Source organism: Hemiscyllium ocellatum, chromosome 5 (genome assembly GCF_020745735.1).
Source record: "Hemiscyllium ocellatum isolate sHemOce1 chromosome 5, sHemOce1.pat.X.cur, whole genome shotgun sequence".
Lineage (NCBI taxonomy): Eukaryota > Metazoa > Chordata > Chondrichthyes > Orectolobiformes > Hemiscylliidae > Hemiscyllium > Hemiscyllium ocellatum.
In genome coordinates, this window is record NC_083405.1 from 91199248 (window position 1) to 91213141 (window position 13894).

At 42.2% G+C, this 13894-nt stretch overlaps 1 protein-coding gene across 1 annotated transcript in view; it reads left to right on the forward strand.

Moving 5' to 3' along the window:
- malrd1 (MAM and LDL receptor class A domain containing 1) overlaps nucleotides 1-13894 on the forward strand; it is a 348342-nt gene that overhangs the window by 154261 nt on the left and 180187 nt on the right. Inside the window, exon 23 of the mRNA XM_060825709.1 lies at nucleotides 6937-7094. Coding sequence (XP_060681692.1) covers nucleotides 6937-7094 — 158 coding nt within the window. The remainder of the gene's footprint in view (nucleotides 1-6936; nucleotides 7095-13894) is intronic.

A 13894-nucleotide genomic window follows, 5' to 3' on the forward strand; every position in this document is an offset into this window, starting at 1 on the left:
ACAGAAAAATGTAAAGTTGTTCACATAGATGGGAAGAACATAAAAGAAACATATTATATAATGTTGCGTATCGTGCAATCACCACCAGTAGGTGGCACAAAGGGCACTCTGGGTTGAATTTTAAGTTTTTTTTGGCTAAGTCCGAGTTACTTTACGTTTTATGGGGAATTTTCACCATGAAGCCTAATGAGCTGTATCTGACCAAACCACTTCATTATTTACCTACCCTGCCCCTGCATATGCACATACAATTTCCATCCCACATGCTATTCCCACAAGAACTCACTGTGCACTGGAGATCTTGGATTTCAGTGCCGTTGCTTGTGCCTGAGCCATATTTAAAAGATCATGGTCTGCCCGGACAAGCACTGCCATTCTGGTACTGCCCTGCATGGTTCCTGACATTCTCCCCAGATATGACAGGCAAAGGGAAGTTGGTGTTTCACTTTGAAAGGAGGGTGCTGGAATGCCTGAGTTGGTGGACAGTGGGACTTTGGCTTCCTCTCGATCTGGAGTAGAGGCCATGACACCAGGCCATGCCTACCTGCTTTGAAGTTGCCTGTAAGGTTCAATTACTCTGAGCTGTACTGTAGGAAGAATGTCAATGTCCTGCTCCACTCCACCAGGGTAAGTTCTACTATCTTCTCTCCGATATTTCTCACAGTCAGTCTATCTCTGCTACTGTACCCATCTTCCACCAAACCTCACTCACTACCACTCTCACAATTACCCTCATTCACTGTTACTCACTCCAAACTCCAGAACATTCCTCTGCCTGCCCTCCATGCTGCCTACTCACTCACTCACGATATTCCCACCTGCACCAGCAGTAACAGTTGTGCCAGCCACTTCCATTTCCTGTAATATCAGCCTCGCTCTTATTCCAGCCCACAATAGGTCAGGAATGGTCAAGATGGGTGGTGTTTTCCTGTCATTCAACTCCTCATCCCTTTGAGCAGAGGACCCTAACTCTGATTACCCCAAGTGGGCTCTGGACTGGTACAGAAGACAGCTCTTCACATACTGTGCCAGGAATTGCTAGCAATGGCTATTCCCCCTTGACTTAACAGAGACCTGCTGACAGCTGTCACAAGCTTTCTGGCGTCGTGATGGTGCTGGATGACACAGCAAGATAGACATGATGTGGGTCTGGTATCTTTGGCTGAGAGAGCAAAATGCAACACGGCAATTCAAGGCAAAGATGCTGTGAGATAGACTTGGAGTGAGTGCCCGCATTAATAGCAAGCAAATTGACCGAGAGCCAAAACCTGGTCATCTCCATGAGCTGAGTGTGTGTCCCTGAACAAACAGTGTCATAGCAGCGACATTGCTTTGATAGCTACTGGTGCAGCATGACATGCAGTGTGAGTGTAAAACATCCTGTAAATGGATTGGAGATGTACTGTGGGGGTTGTAAGAGTCCCAGTCTCTTCACAAAGGACTTAAAATTGCCGGAATGTATAAGAAATTCATCTCCTACCTGATTACTGAATGTCTTTATTTTATTGTTTTAAGTATCAGTGCTACAACTTCAATATGATTACTCCAAAAGGAAACAATTTGGAATTCTGTTCCCCTTGCCCAGTGTTGTCTCCTTACAACCTTCATCCTGCCTCACCTCAATGCCATGGAAGGCTCTGCCAAGGAGAAGAGGGAATCGATGGCAAATTACAGGCCGGAGTGGATGCAGCTCCTGCTCCCCTCTGTCTCTTGCTGCTGGCCCTCGCCAACACCTCATCCAGGTTCCACAGATTCCAGCCATCAGCCGTGACCCCAAGCTCCCTGCTCCACGGGCAGAAGAGACCTAGTTCATCATTATCTCATACCATCCTTCCAGCCCCACCTCCACAGCCCCCTGCTCTCATGTACCCTCAGTGGGCTCAGCTGTGCATGCACTGCTGACACCTCAGTGGACAGAATTGGTGTGCAGCCTGCTGCAGCAATTCTCTGCCATTACTGCGTCGTGGATAATCTCAGTGTTCAGCACACAAGTTTGTGTGCATTAACAGTTAGAGTCATAGAGTCATAGAGTCATAGAGATGTACAGCATGGAAACAGACCCTTCAGTCGAACCCATCCATGCCGACCAGCTATCCCAAACCAATCTAGTCCCACCTGCCAGCACCCAGCCCATATCCCTCCAAACCATTCCTATTCATATACCCATCCAAATGCCTTTTAAATGTTGCAATTGTACCAGCTTCCACCACTGTCTGGCAGCTCATTCCATTCACATACCACCCTCTGTGTGAAAAAATTGCCCCTTAGGGCTCTTTTATATCTTTCCCCTCTCACCCTAAACCTATGCCTTCTATTTCTGGACTCCCCGACCCCAGGGAAAAGAATTTGTCTATTATCCTATCCATGACCCTCATGATTTTGTAAACCTCTATAAGGTCACCCCCTCAGCCTCCAACACACCAGGGAAAACAGCCCCAGCCTGTTCAACCTCTTACTATACCTCAAATCCTCCAACCCTGGCAACATCTTTGTAAATTTTTTCTGAACCCTTTCAAGTTTCACAACATCTTTCCGATAGGAAGACCAGAATTGCACGCAATATTCCAACAGTGGCCTAACCAATATCCTGTACAGCTGCAACATGACCCCCAACTCCTGTACTCAATACTCTGACCAATAAAAGAAAGCATACCAAACACCTTCTTCACTCTCCTATGTTGACAAAGGTCCATACTTTCCTCTGAAAACTTTAATGGTGATACAGCTATGTGTATAAATTGTTGAAGGAGACTTTGAGTTAATGCTATACTCTTTTTCCATTATTAAACATTTTTTTCTTCTGCAATTAAAAGTTACAAGATAATTTAAGGAAACAAGTTTTTGCCATGTTGATCTGTGCAAAAGACAGAAGATTTCTGTATTTGTGGCAACAGCCTGTTAATGTATTTACTTGTAGCAGGCAATCTGTGGAAATTTCAACAATGCACTATACTTGCAGTTTAGCAGCAATGTCAAGAACAACACATTGGATATGGCAGCTTTTTCACTATTATCTTATATTCAATTAATAAAATGTAATATGTTTGAGCCAAAAACCACAAATAAGGCTTCTACGTTCCTCCTTCCTTGTTTTTTTTTTATCTGCTAAACATAGTTCTGTTATTTGGCCAAAGAACAGGATGATTTATGAAGGGAAACAAAAAGCATTGAAAGCCATTTGAAAAGTGTCTGGTAGTTCCTTTTTAATGACCACATAAAATCACAACCAGGAACAGTTTTTATAGTGATTGCAGCATTATGAAAGTAATCACATCCTTTTCATTAATGAAGTAGTAGAACTACAGACAATTGCAGCCATGTGGTGCAGTAGTACTAATACAGCATTGATGTCAATGTCAAGAGTGCATCCAATAAAGTCACAAAATAGCCAATGCTAGGGGTGTAATAATGAAGACCAGCTCCAAGGAAGTTCTATAATGAGTGCACTACTAATACAGCACACATTTTTCAATTATTTAATCACTGTTATGTGATCGCTTTTTGAAATAGCTAAATGGTTCTCTATTTCAATATAAAGAACACAAAATGTAAGTTTAAAGTTAAGCCAGTTAACTGCTTTTAGTGCAGACAATTGTGTGCCTGAATTCCAAGTGATGATTTTGATGGGCAGCAAGCCTTACCAGGAACATCCCTTTAAAATGGGCAAGATGTGTGGCTGCTGTTATGTTGACTTCTTGGCTTAATTCCAAGTGAATGTGCCAGCAAATTATTTGTGATCTTTGTTGCCAACTTCCCATTATCCAATGTAACTCTAGGATTTTCCTCCAGGCATGAAAGGAGATCAACAATGCCTCCATTCAAATACGGCAGGTCATTCTATAATGTTATGCAAATGATGAGAATAAATTTGCCAGTACCTTTTATGTTGTTTGAACCATAGTAGTGCTGGTTGCTTTGAAAGGATGTGCATTCCATGTTTGCCACGGTGATGGAAAGAATTTTTAAATTACTGTCTGCCTCAGTGTATAAGCACATAGACAAAGACAGGGAGAGCTGATCCTTTGTCTAGGATACATAAGGATTAGGAAGGCATGAATGGGGCTGTTTCTGGCTTTGCCAACCCAAACCTGACTCCCAGAGATATGAGTGGGCAAGGATTGACTTGGAAACCCTCCCTCCACTGCCCTGGGCAGAGTCAGAGAAGTGGGAATGCTAAGGCAGGCTGCTGGGAAGTCTGCAATCAGGGGGCTCACCTAACTCTCCACATCATTTCTTTGCCCCCTAAACTTAACCTTCATCCTCTTCCATCGCCATTTGTCCCTCATACCCCCATTATATCACACCAGTACCACCATTTCCAATGGTCCCTTTATACTTACACATATCTCATGCCCCTCGTTACTTTGGGACCCTCCTCCTAACCCAGATGAATTTGAGTTCATCGCAGTTGAACAGCACTCTCCTTCCCCAATACTGCCAGTGCCCCAGGAAGCAAATCTTTACTACTCATTAAGACCCATGTATAATTGTTCCAGACTATGTTAATTCATGTCTAGTTTTGAGGTTTTGAGTTTTAATTTGGACCCGAACTCCTCTGGCTCTTTCAGCAGATCATTCTTTCCATTCTAGGATAGGATGGGGGAATTTCAAGACTAGTGGGCATATTTTTAAGATGAGAGAAGAGAGAATTAAAAAAAAGAGATGGGGGGGCAAATTTTCTTACACTGAGAGCCGTACTTGTGTGGAATGAACTTCCCGAGGAAGTGATGGATGCAGTCACAGTTACAACATTTAAAAGACACTTTCGATAAGTACATGAATAGGAGAGGTTTGGAGGGAAATGGACCAGGAGGTGGCAGGTGTGGCTAGTTTAGTTTGGGATTATAGTCAGCATGGACTGATTGGGCCGAAGTCTTAGTGTCATAGAGATGTACAGCACGGAAACAAATTCTTAGGTCCAACTTGTCCATGGCGACAAAATATCCTAAGTTGACCTAGTTCCAGTTGTCAGCATTCAGCCCATATTTATTTAAACCCTTCTTACTCATGTAACCATCAAGATGCCTTCTAAATGTTTAATTGTACCACCCTCTACCACATCCTCTGGCATCTCATTCCATACATGCACTGCCCTCTGCATGAAAAAGTTGACCTTTAGGTTGCTTTTAAATCTATCCCCTCTCACCTTAAACCTATACCCTCTAGCTTTGGACTCCCCCACATGAGAAAAAGACCTTGACTATTCACCCTATCCATGCCTCTCATGATTTTTTCAACCTCTCTAAGGTCAGTCTTCCACTTCTGGCAGTCCAGGGGAAAACAGCCCCAGCCTATTCAGCTTCTCTCTCCATAGTTCAAACTCTCCATTCCTGGCAACATCCTTGACAATCCTTCCTGAACCCTTTCACATTTAACAACATCTTTCCTATAGCAGGGAGACCAGAACTGAACACTGTATTCCAAAGATGGCCTCATCAATGTCTTGTACAACCACATCAAACATCCCACCTCCTATACTTAATGTTCTAGCCAATGAAGACATGAGTGCCAAATGCCTTCTTCACCACCCTACATGCGACTCTTTCAAGGAACTACATAGCTGCACTCCCATGTCTCTTTGTTCAGCAACACACCCCAAGGCCCTTTTATGAGAGTGTTACAAAAGTAATAATTTGTTTTAAATGACACACAGACGTAAATGGTATGACATCCTGAGTAACCCTGTGAGGTTTTGTAATGTTTATGCTGAGGATGGAGCTTAACACAATTGCGACAGTATATTGATTTACACTGACTTTTTCATCATTATTGCCAGAAACTGGTTCAATGAGTTAAATGGTCAGATTTTCTCATCATAATTTTTACTTTCTTTTTTGTATGATACAGATTCTCAGATATGGGAAATTAATGTTGCATTCCTGGGATCCAGTGTTTTATTTGGTAGTTCCTTTCTCGTTCACTTCACTTCCACACCACTGATTAATAAAGGCAACAGCATGTACCACTGAGAAGATACCTCATTTCATTGTCAACACCTTCCAAACCCACCATATTAACTACCTAGAAGGATGAGGGCAGCTGGCACATGGGAGCTTGAAAGCTCCTCCTTCAAACTACCCATTATCCTCACTTGAATATATCTCAACATTTCTTCAGTGTCACTGGGACAAAATCCTGAGGCTCTCACTCTAACAGCATTGTGGGTATGCTTATGCCCCAAGGATTGCAACAGTTAGAGTTGTCAGCTCACCAGTACCTTCTTAAAGACAATTACTCATAAGTAATAAGTGCTGGCCAAACCAGCAATACCTACATACCCTGAATAAATGAAACAAAGTTCCTTACTCTTAATGAAGGGCTTATGCCCGAAACGTCGAATTTCCTGTTCCTTGGATGCTGCCTGACCTGCTGCGCTTTAACCAGCAACACATTTTCAGCTCCTTACTCTTAACCAAGTTACTAAAATTAGGTGCAAAATAAAAGTTGGTTTATTCATTACTGCAGCAAGGTAAAACTTTGGTTTGAGTGTCCAACAGGCATTCTCACTCACCAGGTATAAAAATGTGATCGTTAAAGTTCTATCTTATGGAAATCTGAGTTTAGTTTTCACACTGCCTTCAGGAACCATACTCTAAATCAGAGTCAAAATGGTCTTGAAATGTTAATTCTGTTTCTGTCTCCAAAGACCCTGCCAGAAATGCTTCAATTTCCCAGTACTTTCGGCTTTTATTTCAGAGTTCCAGCAGTATTTCAATTTTATTCTCCCAGGTGTCTTTTGGGTCTAGAAATTTTAAATTGTGTCAAAAGATGACAAAAATGGAGAAGGGGCAGAAAAGTGAGCTCTAAAACTGCATTGAATTTTTTGTGTAAGATATCACAGTGATGTGACTGGAAGGCAATGGAGTTGTGATATTTTACTTTTACTGACCAGCAAATCCTAACGTTCTTCTGTTGTTAAAAATACCTTCTTGGCAGGTCACTTCATGTATCTTGAAGCTAGACCGGGAGGTTTGAAAGGTGACAAAGCCCATCTGAGAAGTTCAATATGGAAGGAATCAAGTGCCAAGTGCAAACTGTCTTTCTGGTATTATCTGTCACAAAAAGCTACAGGTCTTATAAGAATTCTTATTAAGGTAAGTCCTTGGCCATAGCAACATACAGTGATTGCTGATGTAAGAATTTGATAAATACCCTTCAAATCACAGCTTTGCACCGAATAATGTTTTATTTCAACCCTGCAATCGCCAGTCCTCTCAGTACAATTTGCAGTTCATTGCCATGTGAGCTGTCAGAATTCCAAAGAGACCTCCTCGTTTATGAAGGAATAAGGAGTTTTCTAAGCATCCAATATGAAATGTGGAACTAATTTCATTCTGCAAGTGCACTGCCCTCACATTTAAAAACTCCAAGAAAAGCGGCAGCCGGGTTTCAAGAAACAGGCTCTCCATATCTTCATGAAGAATCCTTACATATGTGTAAGGCCCCACTGTAAAATTGGCTATCCTAAACACTGTAGCCTCCAGAGCTTACAGATTCTGCTCCAAGTAAGATTTGAAAACAAAATTATCTGAGTGTAAAGCTGTGAAATATAGGAGTTGATATCCTGTTTCCATATTAAAATCAAAGGCTATTGACAGCCAACATTCATCCTCTACTCCAGTCCACACCCTTTCTACCCTAATTGCTGCTCTCCTGTTGCCCAATTCTGTTTCTCAATCACCATCTCACTCCCTCCCATGATCACAGCCTCAGTACTTCTCCACATTACTGCCTCACTCCTTTTCCATCACTCCATCCTACTCTCTCCTGATCACCATTTCAGAACTAATTCTCTCAGTCAATGCCTCATTTCCTCAGTCATCACCCTACTTCCTCTCAGTCACTGTCTCACTCCCTCTCAGTCGCTACCTTACTCCCTCGCAGTCACTGTCACACTCCCTCTCTCTCAGTCGTTACTTTAGTTCATCTCAGTCATTGCCTCACTCCCTCTCAGTTGCTACCTTGCTCCATCTCAGTCACTGCCTCACTCCATCTCAGTCACTGTCTCACTCCCCCTCGTCACTTCCTCACTCCCTCTCAATCATTACCTTACTCCCTCTCAGTCACTACCTCACTCCCTCTCGTCACTGCCTCACTCCCTCTCAGTCACTGCCTCACTCCCTCTCAGTCACTGCCTTGCTCCCTCTCGTCACTGCCTCATTCCCTCTCAGTCACTGCCTCACTCCCTCTCTCTCAGTCGTTATTTTAGTTCATCTCAGTCATTGCCTCACTCCCTCTCAGTTGCTACCTTGCTCCATCTCAGTCACTGCCTCACTCCATCTCAGTCACTGTCTCACTCCCCCTCGTCACTTCCTCACTCCCTCTCAATCATTACCTTACTCCCTCTCAGTCACTGTCACACTCCCTCTCAGTCACTACCTCACTCTATCTCAGTCACTGCCTCACTCCCTCTCAGTCACTACCTCACTCTATCTCAGTCACTGCCTCACTCCCTCTCAGTCACTACCTCACTCCCTCTCAGTTGTTACCTTACTCCATCTCAATCACTGCCTCAGTCCATCTCAGTAACTACCTCACTCCCTCTCAGCCATTACTTTCCTCAATTTCAGTTACTGCCTCACTTCCTCTCAGTCGTTACCTTACTCCCTCTCAGTCACTGCCACACTCCCCCTCAGTCGTTACCTTACTCCCTCTCAGTAGATGTCTCACTCCCTCTCAGTCACTGCCTCACTCCCTCTCAGTTGTTACCTTACTTCCTCTTCAGTAGCTGCCTCACTCCCTCTCAGATCTAGCCTCATCCTGTCTCTTGAAAGCTGTCTTCACACTCACTCTCTTTGAAACCACCTTCTCGTTGTAACCAATAGTTGAAACAACAGCCCCTCTAGCTGAACTGCAATTTTATTTAATAGTTTAAAATTTTGCTCTCCAATTTGTAGCTCCTTGGTTTGATTTAAACACATTGGCATTTAGAAGAATGAGAGGCAATCCATATTGAACCATAAAAGTTTCTTAGCGGGTTTGACAGGCTAGATGCTGGCAGGTTATTTCTCCTTGTGGAAGAGTCTAGGACCAGAGGGCATAATCTCAAGTATGAGTCATCAATTTAAAACAGAGCTATGGAGGATTTTTTTCTCTCTCAGAGAGTACTGCAGAGGATTGTTCAGATAGGTTTGTTCAGAATATTATCGGCTGATTTTTGATCAGTAAGAAATGGCAGGAAAGTGAAGTTGAGGATTATTAGGTTAGACATAGAGTCATAGCATCAGACAGCACAGAAACAGTCCTTTCGATCCAACACGTTTGACCATGTCAACCAGACATCCCATTTTGACTTTGTCTGATTTGTCAGCATTTGGCTCAAATCCCCCTAAATCTTTCCTATTCATAAACCCATCCAAATCCATTTAAAATATTGTAATTGTACTCTCCTCTACTACTTCCTCTGGCAGCTCATTCCATACATGCACCATCCTCTGCATGAATAAGATTGATTTCATTGAATGACGGAGCAGACTCAAGCCAATGGTATATTTCTGTTCCTGCATCTTATGGTCTTTACTCATCCATTCTCTCTGTAACTACATGCAGAACAAAATGTAAACAGATGCACATAATCAAACACTGAACAAGTGAACAATTGAATGCTTCAATTACTTTACAAAATTATGAGGGGCATGGATAGGATAAATAGACAAAGTCTTTTCCCTGGGGTCGGAGAGTCCAGAACTAGAGGGCATAGGTTTAGGGTGAGAGGGGAAAGATATAAAAGAGACCTAAGGGGCAACTTTTTCACACAGAGGGTGGTACATGCATGGAATGAGCTACCAGAGGATGTGGTGGAGGCTGGTACAATTGCAACATTTAAGAGGCATTTGGATGGGTATATGAATAGGAAGGGTTTGGAGGGATATGGGCCGGGCGCTGGCAGGTGGGACTAGATTGGGTTGGGATATCTGGTCGGCATGGATGGGTTGGACCAAAGGGTCTGTTTCCATGCTGTACATCTCTATGGTTCTATGACTCTAAGTCATCTGAAAACGCAAAACAGCAAAATCATCTCTTCAAAAAATCTATTTAAGTACATGGAGTCTTCAACTGCTCAAATCCTCCAAGCTTATGGATTCATGCAAAAAGTATGAAAGAATTTTTAAAATATATATATATATATAATATATATGTAATGATTTCATTTAATATGATTTATTGACAATGAGCCAATAATGACCTGATATAATTTTTCTTCAAGTTCTTTTTTCCTTTTCTCGTCTCTACATTTCATCAACAACTGGGCTTTCTTTTTAATTAAACGTTGTTTCATTTATTGCTTTTTATTTCCATGGATAAGTGTTCATTTATGCTGTGAAGTATTATTTATTCTAATTATTGAATGTCACATTATTAGATAAAACTTAACTGAAAGTGGAAATGAAGAGTGCAATTCTTTTGTGAAACTCTGCAATATTAATTGATACTGTACAATGTCACCTAGGAAGCTGAAACATCACAATACAATCCTGGTAAAATGGAGCAAATTATTGACTAAGAAATGCAGGGGTTTTTTTATTCATATTTGGATGTGGGGATCCCTGGAAACATGGCATTTGTTGCATTTCCCTAGTCATCCTGACAAAGTGGTATGGACCATTGAAATCTACGTTTGCAATATTATGCCACAACTGAATGGCTTGCTTGATGATTTTAAAAAGCAGTTAAGGATCAACAGTATTGGACTGGGCAGTTAATAAACAAGATGTGATACAGATTTTCTTCTCCAAATGATGGCATGTATGAGTTAAATTAAGTGTGGGAATCCATCTTGTTTCATGATGATGAGACATATACAATGCAGGTGAAGCAATGACTCCATTGACATTGAGATTCATATTAGTTCCATGAAAAAATGAGCTTCCACAGATTTGCTCACAATTGGATAGGTCAGGACCTTGTTCACGTGCTGTGCAAACTCGAGTAGGTCAGTTCAGGAGGTGGGAACAGCCAAACCTGCATATACTGGCTGAAGGCCTGACTGTTTATGTTGGCCCAGAAGGAATACACTTGTGTGTCCTCGGCCTGTGAAAATATTTCCGGAGCCCATCTTTTGAATAGTGGCCAACAGTTCCATTTACTGTTTACTGATTAGGCAACTGAATACCAAGCAGGGAACGTGGAAAATACCTCTTTCAATTTGTGCCTAAAGTTGGTCTTCAGTTTTTGACAAGCCATGTAGGAACAAGCCATGTGGCACAGTGGTTAGCACTGCTGCCTCACAGCGCCTGAGACCTGGGTTCAATTCCCGACTCAGGCGACTGACTGTGTGGAGTTTGCACGTTCTCCCCGTGTCTGCGTGGGTTTCCTCCGGGTGCTCCGGTTTCCTCCCACAGTCCAAAGATGTGCGGGTCAGGTGAATTGGCCATGCTAAATTGCCCGTAGTGTTAGGTAAGGGGTAAATGTAGGGGTATGGGTGGGGTTGCGCTTCGGCGGGTTGGTGTGGACTTGTTGGGCCGAAGGGCCTGTTTCCACACTGTAAGTCTAATCTAATCTAAAACTCTAATCTTCAACATTTTGATTTCAGGGAACATATGTCTGTGAGTTATCTGGTCTGGATATTAATGGTCACAGAAGCCAGTATGGACTGCAGTGCACATGGATATAGCAGGGTCTATGAAATTGACATAAAATTAAGAGTCCTAATGATGAAATAGTGAATTATAGTGAGCTGAATTTTCTCTGAAAATGTACTGGAGACTTAGATTTGTTTCAGGAAGACTTAACACAACTTTTCTAAAGATATTTTGACAACACTGAATGGGGATATATTTATTTTGTGTTTGTCTTATTTGAGGACAGCCCAATGCTTTGGCTCAAGTCTGTTAAAAAGTCATTACACCATGTCATTGAGGACCTAGGCTGAGAGAAATTAAAGCTAGCTAGTGTTAGAGAAGGTTCATAATTTAGTTTAGTATGAATTATTTAGCTATGTTGTAACCTTTTATAATTACTTTGGATTTTACAGTAGTGGACACAAGTTTACAATCAACCAAATGTATTGATACCTCCATGAATTGTTCAATTACATCATAACTAACACTACAGTTATCTGTAAGAATAATAGGGTAGTTATGGTAGGGGATTTTAACTGCCAAACTAGACCGGGACTGCCATAGTGTTAACGGTTTAGATGGAGAGGAATTTGTTAGGTGTGTACAAGAATACTTTCTGATTCAGTATGTGGATATACCTACTAGAGAAGGTGCAAACCTTGACCTACTCTTGGGAAGTAAGGCAGGGGTGTCAGTGGGGGAGCACTTTGGGGCCAGCGGCCATAATTCTGCTAGTTTTAAAATAGCGATGGAAAAGGATAGACCAGATCTTAAAGTTGAAGCTATAAATTAGAGGAAGGCTAATTTTGACGGTAATTAGGCAAGAACTTTCAAAAGCTGTTTGGGAGCAGATGTTTGCAGGTAAAGAGGAGGCTGGAAAATGGGAAGCCTTCAAAAATGAGATAATGAGAGTCCAGAGATAGTTTATTCCTGTCAGGGTGAAAGGAAAGGTTGGTAGATATAGGGAATGCTGGATGACTAAAGAAATTGAGGGTTTGGTTAAGATCAAGTGAGTCCTTATAAGATTATAAAGGCAATGGGAGTATACTTAAGTGTGAAATCAGGAAGGCAAAAAAAGGACATGAGATAGCTTTGGCAAATAGGGTTAAGCAGAATCCATAGGCTTTTTATAAATACATTAAGGACAAAAGGGTAACTAGGGAGAGAAAGGGTCCCTCAAAATTCAGCAAGGAAGCCTCTGTGTGGAGTCGCAGGAGATGGGAGAGATACAAAACAAGTATTTTGCATCAGTGTTTACGGTGGAGAAGGACAAAGAAGATATACAGTGTAGGGAAATAGATAGTGACATCTTGAAAAATGTCCATATTACAGAGGAGGAGGTGCTGGATGTCTTGAAATGCATAAAAGGAGATAATCCCTAGGAGCTGAAAATGTGTTGCTGGAAAAGCGCAGCAGGTCAGGCAGCATCCAAGGAACAGGAGATTCAACGTTTAGGGCATAAGCCCTTCTTCAGGAACTGAGGGCTGAAGAAGGGCTTATGCCCGAAACGTCGAATCTCCTGTTCCTTGGATGCTGCCTGACCTGCTGCGCTTTTCCAGCAACACATTTTCAGCTCTGATCTCCAGCATCTGCAGACCTCACTTTCTCCTCGATAATCTCAAGGACCCAATCAGATGTAACCTATAACTCTATAGGAAGCTAGAGAAGAGATTGCTGGGCCTCTTGCTGAGATATTTGTAACATCGATAGTCACAGGCGAGGTGCCAGAAGACTGGAGGTTGGCTAACGTCGTGCCACTATTTAAGAAAGGTGGTAATGAAAAGGCAGAGAACTATAGACCGGTGAGACTAACATTGGTGATGTGCGAGGTGATGGAGGGAACCCTGAGGGACAGGATTTACATGAATTTGGAAAGGCAAGGACTGATTAAGGATCGTCAACACGGCTTTGTGCATGGGAAATCATGTCTCACGAACTGGATTGAGATTTTTGAAGAAGTAACAAAGAGGATTGATGGAAGCAGAGAAGTAGACATGGTCTATATGGACTTTAGTAAGGCTTTCAACAAGCTTCCTTATTGTAGACTAGTTGACGAGGTTAGATCTCATGGAATGCAGGGAGAACTAGCCATTTGGATACAGAACAGGTTTGAAGGTAGAAGACAGAGGGTGGTGGTGGAGGGTTGCTTTTCAGGCTGGAGGCCTGAGACCAGTGGTGTGCCACAAGGATCAGTGCTGGGTCCACTACTTTTTGTCATTTATATAAATGATTTGAATATGAACATTACAGGTATAGTTAATAAGTTTTGGAGGTGTAGTGGATAGCAAGGAAAGTTCCCTCAAATTACAATGGGATCTTGATCAGATGGGTCA